Here is a 17,816-nt window from a genome sequence, read left to right on the forward strand (position 1 = left end):
ATCTACAGACAGCTACAGTTCAACTTTTCAAGAATTCGTAATCCCTTAGTGGACGTACTTAACAAAGAGTAATTTAAAGACATTTTGTTCGATAATTTTGAATGAACATGGGATTTCAGAATTCTATTTCACACAATGTTGACATCGAAAGAAAGAAATAAAACATTGCAAAGTTCTCAAAATTATTTTTATCATTTGTCGCAATTGTCTACAAAAATTATGATTTAAGACGTATTATAACATAGAGCAGATTGTATACCATACAATACGAAGAAGGTCCAATTGTTATTTATTTGATATTTAAATCATTATTACTACGTATGCACATCGTGTTCAGTTTTAGTGAACACAACGTGTATGCGTAGTAAAAATCTAAGAGTTTAGGTTCGAACGCCCTTGTATTCGTTACGTGTTTTTGAGAAAAATGGAAAGCGAAAAACGGCATTTTAGTACCTAGCCCAGTCCATGAATGTAATTACCCCTTCCCTCATCCGATGTTTCGAATTTAAACTGAGAATACTGTCCCCGATTTATAAAAACCTTTGCCCCCAAAAGATTAACTAAATGAAAACGAAAACTGTAAGAGGAGTTGCACACGATGTAGGACTAAACCCTTTCTGGAAAAAAACCCTCGCCCAGATTTATGAATAAATGTGAAAAGCCATCCTTATATTTGTTTTTATTTTCAGTTTTTTTTAGATTTTTAAGGGCAATAATTCAGTTATGGAAATGGGGCGGGGGTGGGGGCGGGGGCGTTGTAATTTAGATCGTTGCAGACTGCACATCGTCTCAGCACCACTAGCCTATATTCCAAGTTTCAAGGAAATACCTTTAATGTTTTTCAAGTTAAGCTCTGCACACAAAATGTCGTGACCTTGACCTTTGACCTATCACCCTGGTTCATGCACTCTGCACATTGTCTTATCACCACCTGGTTACATGCAAAGTTTCAAGTCAATACCTTTAATATTGTTAAAGTTATGCTCCGGACAGAAATATGACAGAGCGGTTTGACCATTGAGCTCATTTTGTGACCTTGACCTTTGATTTGATTCATGTGTTATGCACATCGTCTCATCGCCGCCTACCTACATGTCAAGTTTAAAGTCAATAATCTTAATGGTTACAAAGTTATACACCGGAAACGAATTATGACGGACGGACAGACGGACGGAAGCACGCACGCATGTTTGGTAGCCCCACTTTATTTATTTATTTATTTATTAACTTTTGAGTTCATCGTTTCAGATATATATATTTCCTTGGTGTACTGCCACGGCTATAATATACTCATGGTGTCTATGGGATGGGTTCCTTTAAATATGGGACAACCAAAAGAAAGTTTGCAGACTGTAATAATTGATTTAATGTTTCTTTCACGATAATAAAGATGATAAACAGAGATACTTGTATATCGGTATCAGTATCAGTATCCTGGAAAAAAAAATAATTCAATTATATTAACTATTTAACAAATTATTCAAATGTCAAAATTACAACGCGATATGACAGATGACAGCTGTCAAAAATGTAAACAACATTGACCACCTGATAAAATCAGTCATGCTTAGCATTATTGCATTACAGGTAAAATATAATGTGTTTACAAATAGCGATCATACAATTATGTACCGATGATAAAAGAATATATAAGTCAAAATATTTACCTGGAAATGTATAAGTTCCAGTTGATATACAAAAATGCACAAAATATATGAGCGGCTTAAAATGCAACAGACATCTTGAAATTTGACTTAAAAAGTGACCAGTGCAGTGATTGGTTGTTAGTGATCACGTGCATACGTTTTATATAGGTTCATTTATAGGATTCATATTGGAAGGTTATTGATTTATTTCCCTTGGACTGAAAAAGAAAGTTTTGGAACTATGGAACGTCATACGTGTCATAAGTCTGACAACACACAAGTAAAAACAACGGAGTTTTATTGGCAGATAATTTAATTTCACTCTATGACACATGCGCCATCACCTAATTCGTCCCGTTTTTCCAAAACGGGCGTATAAAAAGTGGGTTTGAAGTCAATACATTTCAAGGTTATTAGAAATGCTCCAGACACAAAATATGATGGACAAGTTTGAAATTTTAGCTCAATTTGTGACCTTGACCTCTGACCTACAGAGACGGTTTGTGCGCTCTGAGGGGCCTTTGTGGCCGAGTGGTTAAGGTCACTGACTTCAAATCACTTGCCTCTCATCGATATGGGTTCGAGCCTCAATCGGGGCGTTGAATTCTTCAAGTCAGGAAGCCACGGAAGGTCGGTGGTTCTACCCAGATGCCCGCTCGTGATGAAATAATGCACGGGGGCACCTGGGGTCTTTCTCCACCATCAAAGCTGGAATGTCGCCATATGACCTATAATTGTGTCGGTGCGATGTTAAACCCAACAAAATAAATAAATAAATTATGCGCTCTGCACATCGTCTCATCGCCATCTACCTATATGCCAAGTTTAAAGTCAATAACCTTAATGGTTACAAAGTTATACTCCGGACACGAATTATGACGGACGGACAGACGGACGGACAGACGCACGCACGCGCCTTCACCTAATACATCCCGTTATTCCAATTCTGTATTAAACCTCAACGTAATACATTGCACAGCATCAGCTGCATTTGATACAACATTTATGTTACAACGGTATGACAACAATGGTATACATTTCATTAACTTGAGAGACACCCAGATACTGTAGAAGAAAGGCGTGCATGATTAAAATAGCAAGTTTTATCAAATATCAGGTAATTTGAGGACAAGTTCAACATTATTAAGTAGACATATGAAGTTATTTTCAGATGTTTTATTCCAGTAAATCTTCACTATTCTGAGAGAAATGTCTGTGCTAGAATCGACAAATTTAAAGATTTTGCCACAATTTCTTTACTTGGAATGGTAAATATAATTGATTAAATATAAACAGACCTAAACTTTAGTTTAACTGAACAGTATTAACTAAATGCCATTCTCTATAATGACTGTCTATGTCGGACCCGTATTCGTTGTTCGATTTTAGACAAAGCAATTGTGTCTAAAATGTTTAATTCTGCTATAGTCAGAGCCAGGCGTAAGCTATGACATGTTCTGTATAGCTATGGTCAGAGGCAGGCGTAAACTATAACATGTTCTGTATAGATATGGTCACAGGCAGGTGTAAACTACGACAAATTCTGTATAGCTATAGTCAGAGGTAGGCGTGAACTACGACATGTTCTGTACAGCTATGGTCAGAGGCAGGCGTGAACTACGACATGTTCTGTATAGCTATGGTCAGAGGCAGGCGTAAACTACGACATGTTCTGTATAGCTATGGTCAGAGGTAGGCGTGAACTACGACATGTTCTGTATAGCTATGGTCAGAGGTAGGCGTGAACTACGACATGTTCTGTACAGCTATGGTCAGAGGTAGGCGTGATCTACGACATGTTCTGTACAGCTATAGTCAGAGGCAGGCGTAAACTACGACATGTTCTGTATAGCTATGGTCACAGGCAGGCGTGAACTACGACATGTTCTGTACAGCTACAGGCAGGCGTGAACTACGACATGTTCTGTACAGCTATGGTCAGAGGCAGGCGTGAACTACGACATGTTCTGTACAGCTATGGTCAGAGGCAGGAATAAACTACGACATGTTCTGTACAGCTATGGTCAGAGGCAGGAATAAACTACGACATGTTCTGTACAGCTATGGTCAGAGGCAGGAATAAACTACGACATGTTCTGTACAGCTATGGTCAGAAGCAGGCGTGAACTACGACATGTTCTGTACAGCTATGGTCAGAGGCAGGCGTGAACTACGACATGTTCTGTACAGCTATAGTCAGAAGCAGGCATGAACTACGACATGTTCTGTACAGCTATGGTCAGAGGCAGGCGTGAACTACGACATATTGTGTATAGATAATGTCAGAGGCAGGCGTGAACTACGACATGATCTGTATAGCTATGGTCAGAGGCAGGCGTGAACTACGACATGTTCTGTACAGCTATGGTCAGAGGCAGGCGTGAACTATGACATGTTCTGTACAGCTATGGTCAGAGGGAGGCGTGAACTACGACATGATCTGTAAAGCTATGGTCAGAGGCAGGCGTGAACTACGACATGTTCTGTACAGCTATGGTCAGAGGCAGGCGTGAACTACGACATGTTCTGTTCAGCTATGGTCAGAGGCAGGCGTGAACTACGACATATTGTGTATAGATAATGTCAGAGGCAGGCGTGAACTACGACATGATCTGTACAGCTATGGTCAGAGGCAGGCGTGAACTACGACATATTGTGTATAGATAATGTCAGAGGCAGGCGTGAACTACGACATGATCTGTATAGCTATGGTCAGAGGCAGGCGTAAACTACGACATATTATGTATAGCTATGGTCAGAGGCAGGCGTTAACTACGATATGTTCTGTATAGTTATGTTCAGAGGCAGATATGAACTACATGTTCTGTATAGCTATGGTTAGAGGCAGGCGTGAACTAGAAAATGCTTTTGTAAAAAAGCGCATGTCTCCCCCAATGCAAAGTCCTATAGGCAAGAAGTCAATAGGGGTCAGGAGCGAAAGTCAAAGAGACACTGATGGTTGGCTGCAATAGGGATCATCTACTTGGCATGTCCAGTCATCCCGCTAAATTTCAACACTCTTGGCCTAGGGGTTCTCAAGTCACTGTTCAGGCTCCTGTGACCTTGACCTTTGATCACGTGACCTCAAAATAAATAGGGGTCATCTACTCTGCATGTCCAATCATCCTATTAAGTTTCAACATTGTAGGTCAAGTGGTTCTCAAGTTATTTCCAAAAAATGATTTTACATGAACAGGCCACTGTGACCTTGACCTTTAATAGACTGACCCCAAAATCAATAGGGGTCATCTACTCTGCATGTTCAATCATCCTATGAAGTTTTAACATTCTGGGTCAAGTGGTATATCAAGTTGTGTATAGCTATGGTCAGAAGCAGGCATGAACTATGACATGTTTGTATAGTTGTGGTTGCAAGCTTATGTAAACTATGGTATGGTTTGTATAACTATGGTCGGACTAGTCTTGAACTATGACACGTTCTGTAAAGCTATGGTCAGAAGCATGTATGCATTTTAACATTCTGCACTTAGCTATGGTCGGAACCAGGCGTGAACTATAATATGCTTCAAACGGTTTTGTATGTTGTGGTTGGAAACAGGTGTAAAATTTGTCATGTTCTGTATAGCTACTGGAGAGAGATAACTAGACTACGACAAGATTTCTATGACTATGGTATAAAGCTGGCGTGAAATATAGGAAGTTCTGTATAGCTATTGTAAGACTTGGCGTGAATTACGACACATTCTCTATAACTATGGTCAGTCCGGGTATGAACTATATGGCATATTTTTAATGGCTATGGTCGGAAGCTTGCGTGAATTATTACACACACCCTACAGTTACAGTCGGAGACAAGCGTGAACTATGATATGTTCTGTATGGCTATGGTCGGTGGTTGGCGCGTACTGTGTCATATTGTTCTTTTATCTATCTGTGAACTATGAATATGACTGGAAGCAGGCATGAGCATGAACTTGTTCTTACAGGAGGCGGAAGCAGTAAATGCCGTGCTCTGCATAGATATGATACGGTTCTTAAAAGCTATGACAAGAAGCAGGCATTAATTTTTACATCGATTTTGAAGAGCTATTATCTGTGGCGGTAAAACTATAATAGATTATGTATAACCATTATAAAATGTATTTAAAACCGTTCAGTATCTCGTAAATCTGACTGGTATCTTTTCCAGATATTTATTACATCACTCGTAAAATGCACTATCTCATAATACCATCCCTAGGCTCATCGGCAGCGTCGATATATCACGCTTTGTCTCTCACTGACAGATAACCAGACTTCATACTTGTGATGTTTAAATATTAAGTTAGCTCCCTTGCCATTCGAATGACGGTTTATTGAGCTGTTTCTGTCAACTTCAGCAAATACATTTGTATATACATACAGGTAGAGAGAATTTATACAAACAAATCAGCATCAGATCAATATAGATATGGTGGCGTATTTCTGCCATTTCGTCCGGTTATGTTGGCGTGTTTGAATTGTTTTAAACGCGCCAACACAACAGAACGGCAAATAAGCGCGCCAGTATGACAGAAACTGTCGTCTAGGAATGCTTACGCGTTGTTCCTGCCGTATACTCGTGCTAGTTTGTCAGTCTGGCGTGATGGCACGAACACACACCAGAATGAAAAGGCAGAAATCAGCTACCATATATATAGGACACAGATAATGAGTTGTGTATTGTCTGAACAGAAACAAAGATAACGTTACCTGTAACGAGTCTTTTAAGGGATCCGCCATGTTCCACCAGGTATGCTAAACCCATCTTCGAATTCATTAAGGTTTTGATGCATCCGATGCACTCCAGCAGCAACAGCGCGTCAGAGAGTTGAGTAACTCGCCTTATACCTAGTGTGTCAACTAGATCTAGCAATGTTTCACCGCCATTCAAGTCTAAAAACTCGCCATTCCATTCCTTATTTTTCTGACTGAGCTTCCTGTTCAGTGCCGATAGAAATTTCAAGGATGGTTTACTTTTCATGAAGTCAATACAGACTTCTGGTGAAAAAGAATCAAAATTTTGATACGATATTGCGTCTAACAGTTTACTTTGCATACGTCCAAACGGATTTTTCTTTTTGCTTTTCCCCTTTTGTTGCATTTCTGTTTTGCTTTTCTTTTCTGTATCTAAATCCTTTTTCTCAGAGTCATCAATAACTTCTTCCTCTGAGTCAGAGGAATCTGAACCAAGAGAACCGTTTTCTATCTGCTCTTGCTTTGCATCAACTTGATCTACACGTGCTTCATCTTGACTATTTCCACGTTCTTTACGTTTCTTTTTCTTCTCCTTTTCACCTTCTTCACCACTGCATGACTCGTACGATGAGCTACTTTCTGATGAAGAAATTCGTCTTTGTCTTTCTAAACTTTTCTCTTTTACATTCTCTTCATCGATATTCTCCTTTTCATTTATACCATTTTGCTCGTGAATATCTACGGCAACGTCCTGTAAATCCACACTAGAACTCTTACTGTCAACATTTGTAGCATCACCAATTCCATTCGTTGCTTTTTCTTTATCTTCGATTTCTTTGGACTTAACACTCTTCTTCTTTTTCATTTTGTCTGGAAGCGGTTCCTTCCCAAACTCTATAAAATCTACAGAACCTTCTTTAAACTGTTTAGATTCAACTTTGCCCATATTTTCAGACTTTTCTTTGTCTAATTCAGAAGTTTCTTTTTCAAACGGTTGCTTAGATAAATCCCTATCTTCCAGTTCTGGAAATCCTAAACAGAAGCAATTAAACGCCGATGACTTTCCGCGTTTTTTCTTCTCTGGAGTTTGTTTGTCCGACTTCCGACGGAGTTTCCTGATAAACGAGGCCATTGCCCTGAAATACAAAAAGTTAAGGTAATGAATGTCTAAGCTTTAAAGACGCTGTAAGACTACATAACATGCACGATCAAAAGATTTCTAGATATCACTTTACTGGACACGGATTCTATAACTTATTTTTTATTTATAAGGAGAACTAAATAAATTATAAAATCCTGTCCAACCATAAAACTATAATTTTACAAACGTCAAGGACAAACTATTCTTTTGGTAGTATGGGCAATAGTCTGAATGTTGAACTTCACTTAAAAAAAATACAAACGCATTATGTTGGTTTTCTCATGGCGCGGCTCATATAATCAATAGTTCTTTTACAGGTGTACGTTAATCCTGAAATCACACGAGCAGCTGCAGTGTAAATTGTCCTCCAATTTGAATTCTATTCACTTTACACTGTAACTACTGTTAATTCCATCAAACCCGTAGCATGGGTTTTACGTGCATTTCAGTTTAATTTCCACAAGATCCAGATATCATTTATACACAATTCTAAGCCGTCCCAGGTGAAGTAGTAGGACAATTTTGATTTTCAAAGATATTTTTGCGAACAATGTTTTTCTTCTGTTTAAGATACTGGCCAATATTTTACTTTGATGGAAGTTTCATAGCAATCCGTAAACTAATACCGCCAAGATTGACGTTTTTAACTATCCGGTCTCAATAATGGCTGAAGTTTATAAAGGAAGAAACCCTATTAGAACCGGTTAAACAAGAGGCCATACTGGGCCCAAGTCGTACTCCCGAGGAGGACCTTGACCTTAAGAACTTAAAAGAAAATCCAGAAAGGTCCATGACTCCATCAAGTAATAAGTTCAGCGAAGATCTTTCAAGCATTTCGTGTCATTTAACGATTTTTCTATTTTAGCTCTAATATTCAAGGGTCATTTGTGTGATTTTGTACATAGTGGAAACTTGTCAGAAACTGCTGACCTAATTTATAACGTACATATAGGGAAAAGTGACCACACCTTCTGTTGGTCATGCTTTTTGACGAATCGCAAGTTTGAACAAATTTGGTAGAGAGTCACCTAATGAAATATTCTATGAAAACATTTTGAAATTGGACCTGCGTTTTTGCGAGATATCGTTTGAAGATTTCCGATGGTTCGCATGTGCAACCAAGTAAAACGTTTGAACAATTTTGGAACAGGACGACCCAAGAAACAGCCAGGCAAAATTTCAACACCTTCAACATAATGGTTTCAGAGAAGAAAATGTTGCTGGACGCTCGGACAGACGGGCGGACAACGGATGGATGTACGACGGCCGACGATTGACCAGAATAGCTCAATTCGAGCACATTGTACTCCAGTTAACTAAAAATAGTTCCAAACAATAGCATCACATTGAGTATGTTTACAAGTCTAAATGGCCTATGTGCCAATTGTTCGCAGGTAGTTAGAGAAGCGTTGATAGAAGTAAAATCAGCATTTTGTTCTGATGTGGATCAATAAGTGTTGTCTGAATACAGGCGGCCACAGTATATACTTTCAAACACTCACAGAAATATGATACATGTATATTTGTTTTCAGTCTAGACTGAAAGCTATCGGTGCTGCTACAGTTTCCTTTGATGGCTCAGTGTTAAACTCTGTTAAAAAACGACAAGGAGGAAGTACAATTGAATTATTTGTCACACATATTCCCCTGTATAATAATCCTTCGAATGCAAAAGAAACATATACCCAGTGATATTCTAAATCATACTTTCACTTAGTCTGGCCCAGACATAGAGTGATCATAATTTTAAACTTAATATATACAAGCATTTTCGATGTGTCATATAACAAGTAAAACAAATTATTAAGGAAAAATCGTTCATCATCTTTGAAGACTGGAATCCGTCTATTACAGTCACATAACAAAGAGTGCAAAGCACATGCCGTTACAAATTGTGAAAACTCAGCAAAATAGCTGTGCTGTTGAGTAAATTTAGGCTTTAGTTAACAAACATGTTATTATTCAACTTCCGTTTTGCGGTGAAAGGGATTGTCTAGGATACGCTTAGGACAAACTCTCCATTGAAATGCAGTCAAAGGCCGGTAAATGATTTTTATTGTATTTTTCTGTAAGCATAACTTAACAGCATGCATATTATGGAAATCTGATAATTTGGTTTTATTTAAAAAAATATCTGCCAGTATCACAATTATAAGAATCAAGCGAAAGTAATCATAACTTTATATTAAATTATATATAGAAACGTACACAAATATCATAACGGTGCAAGCATTGTTATTTGAATGTAACATAACAAGTTAATATGAAAATGTTGTGTTTCATCAATACAGGCCAAGTGTTATATTTATTATTTTCAGAATACTAGTAGTCTATCAACTCACTGCGAGTAAATGTATCCAATGTATGTGAATTTTGTACGGATTATGCATGCTTTATTCTCATGTTTTAAAATTCAGCTGACGTTGTAACAGGAAATAAACCTGCGTTAACGCCATTCTAGAAACAAAACTGTAAAAATTAGATTAAATGAATATCATGCGTAGCAATAAACATTCATTTTTTTCATTTTAATTTTGCGTACTTATATGTTACGCCATGTAATGCTAGTATGTAAAAAGGTATGTTAATAGCACATGATTGTTCTTGTTAACTGACTTTCATTCTCCTGTTAAAGAACAGAACACTGTTTCATGCTGCACCATGTGTTCTAACGAGTGGTATCATCATGTCATTTTCAGTTTGTTTGTTAGACCATAATTATGTCCAGTTAGCTTAATTCTAATAACATTACTGCACAATTTCGCGATAGAGTGAGATAAGTTTGTTAGCTATTGAACAAAGTCTTTGTTTTGTTTTTGTTTCGACATCTAGCAATTATGGAAACACTTCACATTCAAGGGGCTACTTAAAAGCCTTTAAGACAAAAAATGATATATTTGTTGGCTTGTAAATAAATATATTGCAAAAGACGATAAGCAACGCAGATGCCAGTGGATCACAAGGCAACGCTGAAAAAGGTAAAAATAGACCCGTAATGACACTCGGCAATTTCCGTGTTATTACGTTAGGCATTCTTCGGATGTTTTTATAGCTCAAAGCGCAGCGGTATTCCATAAAACCCGGAGCATGCCGAAAGGAGAAAACGTAATCTGCGAATTTACGGGTCCACGACAGTTGCGTTGAAGAGTAAAAAAAGAAAAAACAACAACTTTGGTATTTCTAACGTTGCACAAGATGAATGGACCATTCTTCCCGACCGCGAATCTGTGTACCCCGTAAAAGCTTGTTAGCAATCGCTTTTACATATAAAATTATCTCTGTATAAATTAATCTTTTTTGATGACAACTATTAGCTACGAACGTTGCCAGTTGATTTATGAAAGGCAAAAAAATGATTAAATTAATGGATCATATTTATTTAAGATAATATCACTCAAGCATAGTTACACAGTACACAATATGTAGCTTGTACTTGTCAAGAAAGGTCAGCAAAAATAATCGACACATTGATTAAAATATCTACAATAAACTACCGTGCACAGTTTTTGTTTGTTACAAAGGTCAGAGACATGAAACCACCTAAATGTCGACGAGTTGTTGACACAAACACTCAAAAAGGCAATTTACTTATCTATGTAAATATTTGTGCACTTTATTTGATAGAATAACGTAAGTAAATAGACTGTTATTGTCTTGCGCTTTGTCCTTTGGTAAAATTTAACAATATTTTTCAAAGAAATTTGGTCACAGCTTTTGGTGAAGATTGTGATATATGCTTTTAAGCCTCCACAGTTAATAACAGAACAATGTAATAATGAATTAAAAGTAGTGAAATATATATGACTGCATATAATAAACTAAAAAAGTATTTAGTCACTTATCGATTTAACAGCTTACGGCTGAAAATGAACAGAAGTTCTGAAATATTAAAGTGAATTATAAGCAGGCTGAATATCAGAAACTATGGAACGTATAACCTGACATAATTTAGAGACCGTACCATAGCTCTTCGCATACTTTGATTTTTCAAACTAAAGTGATTTTTACAAATGCACCGGTTACGATAAAAAATGTAAACAAAAGACTCTGTCTATAATCTTTGAAATGTATGAATGACACTCGATCTTAGTCATAATACTTATTGACAGTGAATGCTAATGACTCCATGTGTTGCAGAAAGGTATCTAGTTTGTAACTGTAATTTCCCATCAATTGAAATCCTCTCAAAACTGGTAAAATAATTACTTATATTTGGACAAACCTCACGGTCTTTTCCGTTCGACAGCTGCTAAAAGGGCAAATATAAAAGATTCAGTGTAAGTTATATTTCACTGGTACTACCAGTTAGTAAGTTCATACTCTGAACAACACGTCAGAGAAATTTGGGCAGATTTGACCGATTATGACGTTGGCAGCATTAGATTATATTTTTTCTTTACACGGAAATTGCCGTTAGGTAACAAAGCGAATACGCCGATAATCCGGAGTCACCGATTATTGTTCCAGTTCACGCAATGTAATCCAGGCAATTAAACTGCATAGCTATTAGCTGCTGCTGTTATAGGGAAGTGGTAGAGTGTCTGCCTTAGGTGTGAGAGGTCCTGGGTTCGAGTCCCAGTTAGAGCTTCACTAATTGCATTCTGCTAAAGCATAGTTTTGCTGTTAATAGACTGTTCCAGATGTTCTATTTTTTTAGCACACAGTATCATGGATCATTATTTAGCAATCCAGATCAAAGTTGAATGTTAAATCAAATGCACCCAATTAGTAAATATTCACTGTATTATGTCCCTTTGATGTTTATGCTCTCCATGTTCGAGAAGAGTTACATTTCCTTGATCACAAAATTTTCTTTAACATGAAAATATTAAATGCTCATAACTCCACACTTCTAGTTAAAATATTGTCTATATTTCTGTTTTTGAAAAATATATGGACACTTGTCTTCATTTCAAAGCTTTTTAACTTCAAACCTATGATTTGAAAAACTTAGGTACTATCTCTAGATAATTCCTGCTGTGACGTACTGTTAAATTCTCATAGAGAGCATTCTCCTCGCTTAGGAATCGAGCTCGCAGTTTTTGGCGAAAATTCTGAAAAGCATGCAAAATATCTGAACACATACTTTAAAGGTGCATGCCTCCAGATTTATGTCTGTATTTTCGAAATTTAGAAAATGCTTTCATTTTTTTCAATAATTGCAATAAAATGAAAAAATAAGTTAAATCTGTGCATTTTAGCCCCCTTTTTATCTATAAAAACACGTTTTAATCAATAAAACATGTAGAAAAATGCCAAAAACGCTAGTCACTCTTTTGAATATAGATGCAATACGTAAGGAATTCTGCTTTATTTTATACAATACACATTAAAATATGAGCCATGCCATGGGAAAACCAACATAGTGGCTTTGCGACCAGCATGGATCCAGACCAGCCTGCGCATCCGCGCAGTCTGGTCAGGATCCATGCTGTTCGCTAACAGTTTCTCCAATTCCAATAGGCTTTAAAAGCGAACAGCATGGAGCCTGACCAGACTGCGCGGATGCGCAGGCTGGTCTGGATCCATGCTGGTCGCAAACCCACTATGTTGGTTTTCCCATGGCACGGCTCAAATTACTTATCTAATATCAAATTTACCAGAAATTTGAATCTTAATGTTCATCTGGAGGCATGCCCCTTCAAGATGACTTGCTCATGTCTTTATTTCTGCTTTTGTTGAGTTTACAGTCACACAATTAAGGTCATATGGTGAAAGAAGACCCTGATTTCAGGCACCCGGGTAGAACCACAGACCTTCCGTAAGCTGGCTGAGCGGCTTTCTCACATGAAGAATCTACAGGTTTAGTGGCCGTCAGTTAATTCATTTAACTGCGGCTGCCTTTAATTATTCAAATAAAAAATAATTTATCTTCTGTGTAAATGAGAGTGGGTGTTTCGGGGTATAAAGTGATAATATTTTGATTGATTATTAAGTAAACAACTGAAGAGGCGTCACTTTAAAGTAATCTTTGGGTTAGCATAAAATGATAGGAGAGAGACGTATACGACCTATGTTATCTGTTTAAAGAATTCAAATTTTATTCAAGTACATCTAGGTTTGAAGATAACCGAAGGTTAAGATGAATTAAGATTTTAATATTATCAATCTACCTTGAATGTTAGATACGTAGTAAGTTTCAAGTATCGTTCATTCACAATATGATTTTATAGTAAGGGTGCATTAATACTGTTGTAATCGAATTTCCATGAAATGTACGACCTGTTACATTTGGGACCACCTAAGAAACAGCATTGTTTATTCAGCACCACGCTGTACGGTCTCGAGAACTACATGAATGAGACACGTGTATTTTCATCTGATATTGCGTAAGGAAAACAATTTGTTGTGACACGATGTAAGAACGTTTGTTATTTCAACAACCGTCGTTTAGCGATTTTGTCGTTTCAGACATGGGTAACTTCATAAGTATTCAACAATGGTTCAATTCAAGTACGCTGAACGAATGAGTGAACAAAACTGTGGTTATTATTATATAAGATTCATTAATTTCTTAACCGCGTATGCCGTGATGTTAAAGAAATGCAAAGAACCAAGAGCACTTTAAACAAGACCAAGATGGCAACTTCTCATTTGCAGTTGATCGAGTAGACACCGTTTTGATGTAAATTAAAAGGCATGTTAGATATAACACACTCATTTCATGACATAATTTTATCTATTAATAAATAGTATAAGTAGTGCAGTATAGTTCATTTCCTGGATACTTAAACTTACTTTTAAAAGCAATGCTGATAAGCTAATAAGTCATTTTATTTAACAAGCATTATTAAAGAAAAAAACCTACATACTCCGAACTCTTTTCTATTTAACGAAAAATGTTCATGATTTTGAAAGTATAAGAAAAACACATCTAGTAGGGTGTTTAAATAATAGATGATAGACGAAGCAGATATTTTTGTTACATACCGCTAAATTCATATAATTGTTCAACTAACTTTTGTAATGTGGTGAAGCAATGTGTTTTCAAAACGTTAATCAAATGCGTGCGTGTGTTTTAGACATTGTCTGAATCTCTCCCGGATTGCGTTGGTTTTACGATTTTACTTTTATTAAATAAACCCCCACAAAACAACAACAACAACAACAACAAAAAGCCATTAGTAGTATCCATTCCAGCACAATAAGACAGAAATCCAAAAGCAATCATTTTTAATCTCTACTCCAACAATAATCTAGTGTTTAAAGATAAATATAACAGAGTTAAATAAACAAATTTCAATCCAAAAGAATACAAAAATGATTAATAATAGAAAAATCCTACGAACCCATCGTATATAATTTATCCTTGAGCAAGCCATATTAAGACTTTCGCTTTACGTTAAAATTCAACCACAGTAAAAATAATTTATATCTGTGTCCAGATGACAGTTATATTAAATCTGAAAATGATAAGTTTTACAACAAAGAGTGCCCTCTTCATATCGGAAACGGTGATACAGATATAAATGCAATGTGCTCTTGAAATACAGGGCGGTGCGATTGAAATAACTGCAGAGAACGCGCAAACATAATCAAAATTCTACTTTCGGAATACTGTGATACCGCCCTTAGACACAATTTCGTCTGTCGGTTTTATATGGGAATCCTTGGACAGGTTTGGGGTCAAGTCACTATTAATCGGCTGGGCTACGTTTATTATATTAAAATGAAAATGTACATGCGAAGAATCTACACTACTCCCTACTAATTCATGCGAAGAACAAAAAATGTACTTCTTTGTTAAAATGCTGTGTTGTTGTTGCTGCTGCTGTATCTGATAATATTTGTCTTGCAATTGTCAGCTTTGTAAAGGCGCACACTATTCAAGTATACAACGCCGCGCCTGTTTCATAATCTTAAACATTCCTCAACGTGAAAGTGTTATTTAATACTCGTTTTCTGATAGCACAGGCCAGATAACATTGTGCTGCATTTAATGTTCATTTCACACAGTGCATTATGTGCATATTCTTAACCGCGGTGAAAAATTGACAACTGCTTTGGAGTGGCTGATTTACGTGGAAAAAAAACTAGTTACAATTTTCTGCACGAACACACTGGTTTAAAAGCTGAGTCAGTCACAATGATATTTGTCTAAAACCATTGATGGAAAGGTGCCGCAAAGATAAAATCGTTCAAATAAATAGTATCTCAAGGCTATAGCTCTCATGAACAAATAATTTCCATTTTTTTTCTTGGACTGCATGTTTTTTTATAAACAGTTATCCATTTCGTTATCATGTGCCTTGGCAAAACCTAAAGTGGGAGTGGCGGTGGCTGGAATGCGGTTGTGGGTGTGTGGGTGTGGGTGTGCGTGCGTGTGTGTGTATATGTGGACGGAGAGGGGGTGGGGGCGGATGGATCGGTAGGTGTGAGGGAGTTGCATGTAACCTCAACGGTCTCAGAGGCTTCGTCAGTAACGCTAATCAAACATATTTACATTTATAATATAGATTTATTCAAATATTTTCTCTTCTTTACTATGCAGCTGAACTGTAGGATACTTATAGACGTATGACATCAAAACATGATTATTTCTTAAATAAAACATTAAATTTTTTGCACGAATCTACGTCATGTCGGATATAAGGTAGATCAGCGCTATTTTTCAATCGATACCCCCTTTCCCCCGCCCCCACTCCCCTCCCCCCAAAAAAGGGAAGCTGGCTTCTCTTCTCTCATACCAACTTTGCGATCGATTGCATCTGACGGCAATAAATATAATCACGTATTTCACCAGTAAACATACATTATTCATATACGTTGTTGTAATGAATTGAATATATATGTAGTATGTCACTTTAAAATATGCTAAACCTTGTTTCTGTGATACGCACATCAATAATTAAATACATGTACGTTCAAAAAGCATTTCAATACATGTAGCAGACATATTGTCGATTTGCGAAATAGAAATATTACCATTTCGTTCAGTATGCATTAAATTCACGTGCAGTAACATTCACAAGTTCTTTAACTTTTAGTACAGTCAGACCTGTCTTTAAGTTCTACTCTTAATAAATGAAAATATACGGCCTGTGTTTACAGTTGTTTGGGACACCTGCCCATTGCTGCCTTTACCAGTACAACTCGTTTAAATGGGTCAGCCGTGTTGTTGTACTTTTAAAATAGACTGACCCGGTTTATAAGTTGGTCAGGGCTACGATATCATATGTATTGTATTTTGCCATCGAACTATTTCTATAAAATGATTCTTCCCCTTCCGTTTGGACCCGTCCATGTTTACAAACACGTTTTTTATTTTATGGACTGTACTAATAAACTTTGATAATGTGGCAGTTGACCTAAATCCAACTGACACTGTTTATTTTCCAATACAGGTAAATCCAACATTTGCTTTACAATAGATCTATGACGGATTATCTTTGAACACCCCTGGACTTATTGGACTCAACTGCCACATTATCAAAGTTTATTAGTACGCACTTTCGATAAATACTCTCTCTTACTTCTTTTGGGGACTACCGACCACACACAACCGTTTTTCTTTGTTTATTGAATATATTATTTTACAATCTATTTATTAAGTGATTGTAACAAGCACACCCTGTCTTTTAAAATACTAGCCGGAAGTGCGTACCGGTAAAGTGCATTCTAGCCCAGTTGTTTTCAGACTGATACTGAACGGCGACCCTCCGAAGCAACTTTTGTTCTAATCATAGTTATGGGATTTACTTCAGATGGTCTTCTCGTACAGGTTTAACTGTATATAGTGAACCATATAATCTCTGACAGGTTTGACAGATCCATTCATGTTAACATGACATGACAAACATTGTCCACAGTTAATTAGATGTCAGTTATGCGTGCGTGCATTTAAGCTTTTAGACAGATAGCTAGTACATGTGTATGTGTACTGAATACAGAGTGCATGATTATGTTGTTGTTTTGCATTGTCAGCGCTGTTATTAAAGATACAATACAGTATATTTTCATTTGTTGGGTTTAATGTAAAAAAAACACACAATTATAAGTCATATGGCAATTTTTCATTCATTTCACGGTGGAAGAATCCCCAAGTGCCCCTCCAGCATAATACAACACAACACAGCACAACACAAAATAACACAGCAAAACATAATAAACACAACACAGCACAACACAATTCAGTGAAATACTAACTGCAGTAAAATAAAAAACAACAAAATCCATTAGAATCACAATACAACAGACAGAATATTGCAATATAAAATATAATACTATAAACTACACAACAACGCACACTTTAGGCAGTCACAGAGACAAAAATGAATTTACTATTGTAAATTATTAAAACAAATGTTATATATGCAAATGTTTCCTGTATTTATAATATAACAAAATAGAAA

The 17,816-nt window shown here is 36.7% G+C and overlaps 2 protein-coding genes across 6 annotated transcripts in view; one reads left to right on the forward strand and one right to left on the reverse strand.

Moving 5' to 3' along the window:
- Positions 1-17,816, reverse strand: part of LOC123557491 (inverted formin-2-like) — an 83,704-nt gene that overhangs the window by 38,345 nt on the left and 27,543 nt on the right. For 4 of the 5 annotated variants that reach the window (XM_053543806.1, XM_053543803.1, XM_053543802.1 and 1 more), the window contains exon 2: positions 6,339-7,459. In XM_053543806.1, the coding sequence (XP_053399781.1) occupies positions 6,339-7,455 (1,117 nt within the window). In that variant the 5' untranslated portion in view covers positions 7,456-7,459. Of the gene's footprint in view, positions 1-6,338; positions 7,460-14,753; positions 14,904-17,816 lie in introns of those variants that run through there. The other variant, XM_053543807.1, reaches the window with a different exon arrangement.
- Positions 9,411-17,816, forward strand: part of LOC123557490 (uncharacterized) — a 40,707-nt gene continuing 32,301 nt past the window's right edge. Inside the window, exon 1 of the mRNA XM_045348970.2 lies at positions 9,411-9,506. The gene's annotated coding sequence lies outside the window, so the exon portion shown is untranslated. The remainder of the gene's footprint in view (positions 9,507-17,816) is intronic.

The sequence above is a fragment of the Mercenaria mercenaria genome, chromosome 5 (assembly GCF_021730395.1).
Source record: "Mercenaria mercenaria strain notata chromosome 5, MADL_Memer_1, whole genome shotgun sequence".
NCBI lineage: Eukaryota > Metazoa > Mollusca > Bivalvia > Venerida > Veneridae > Mercenaria > Mercenaria mercenaria.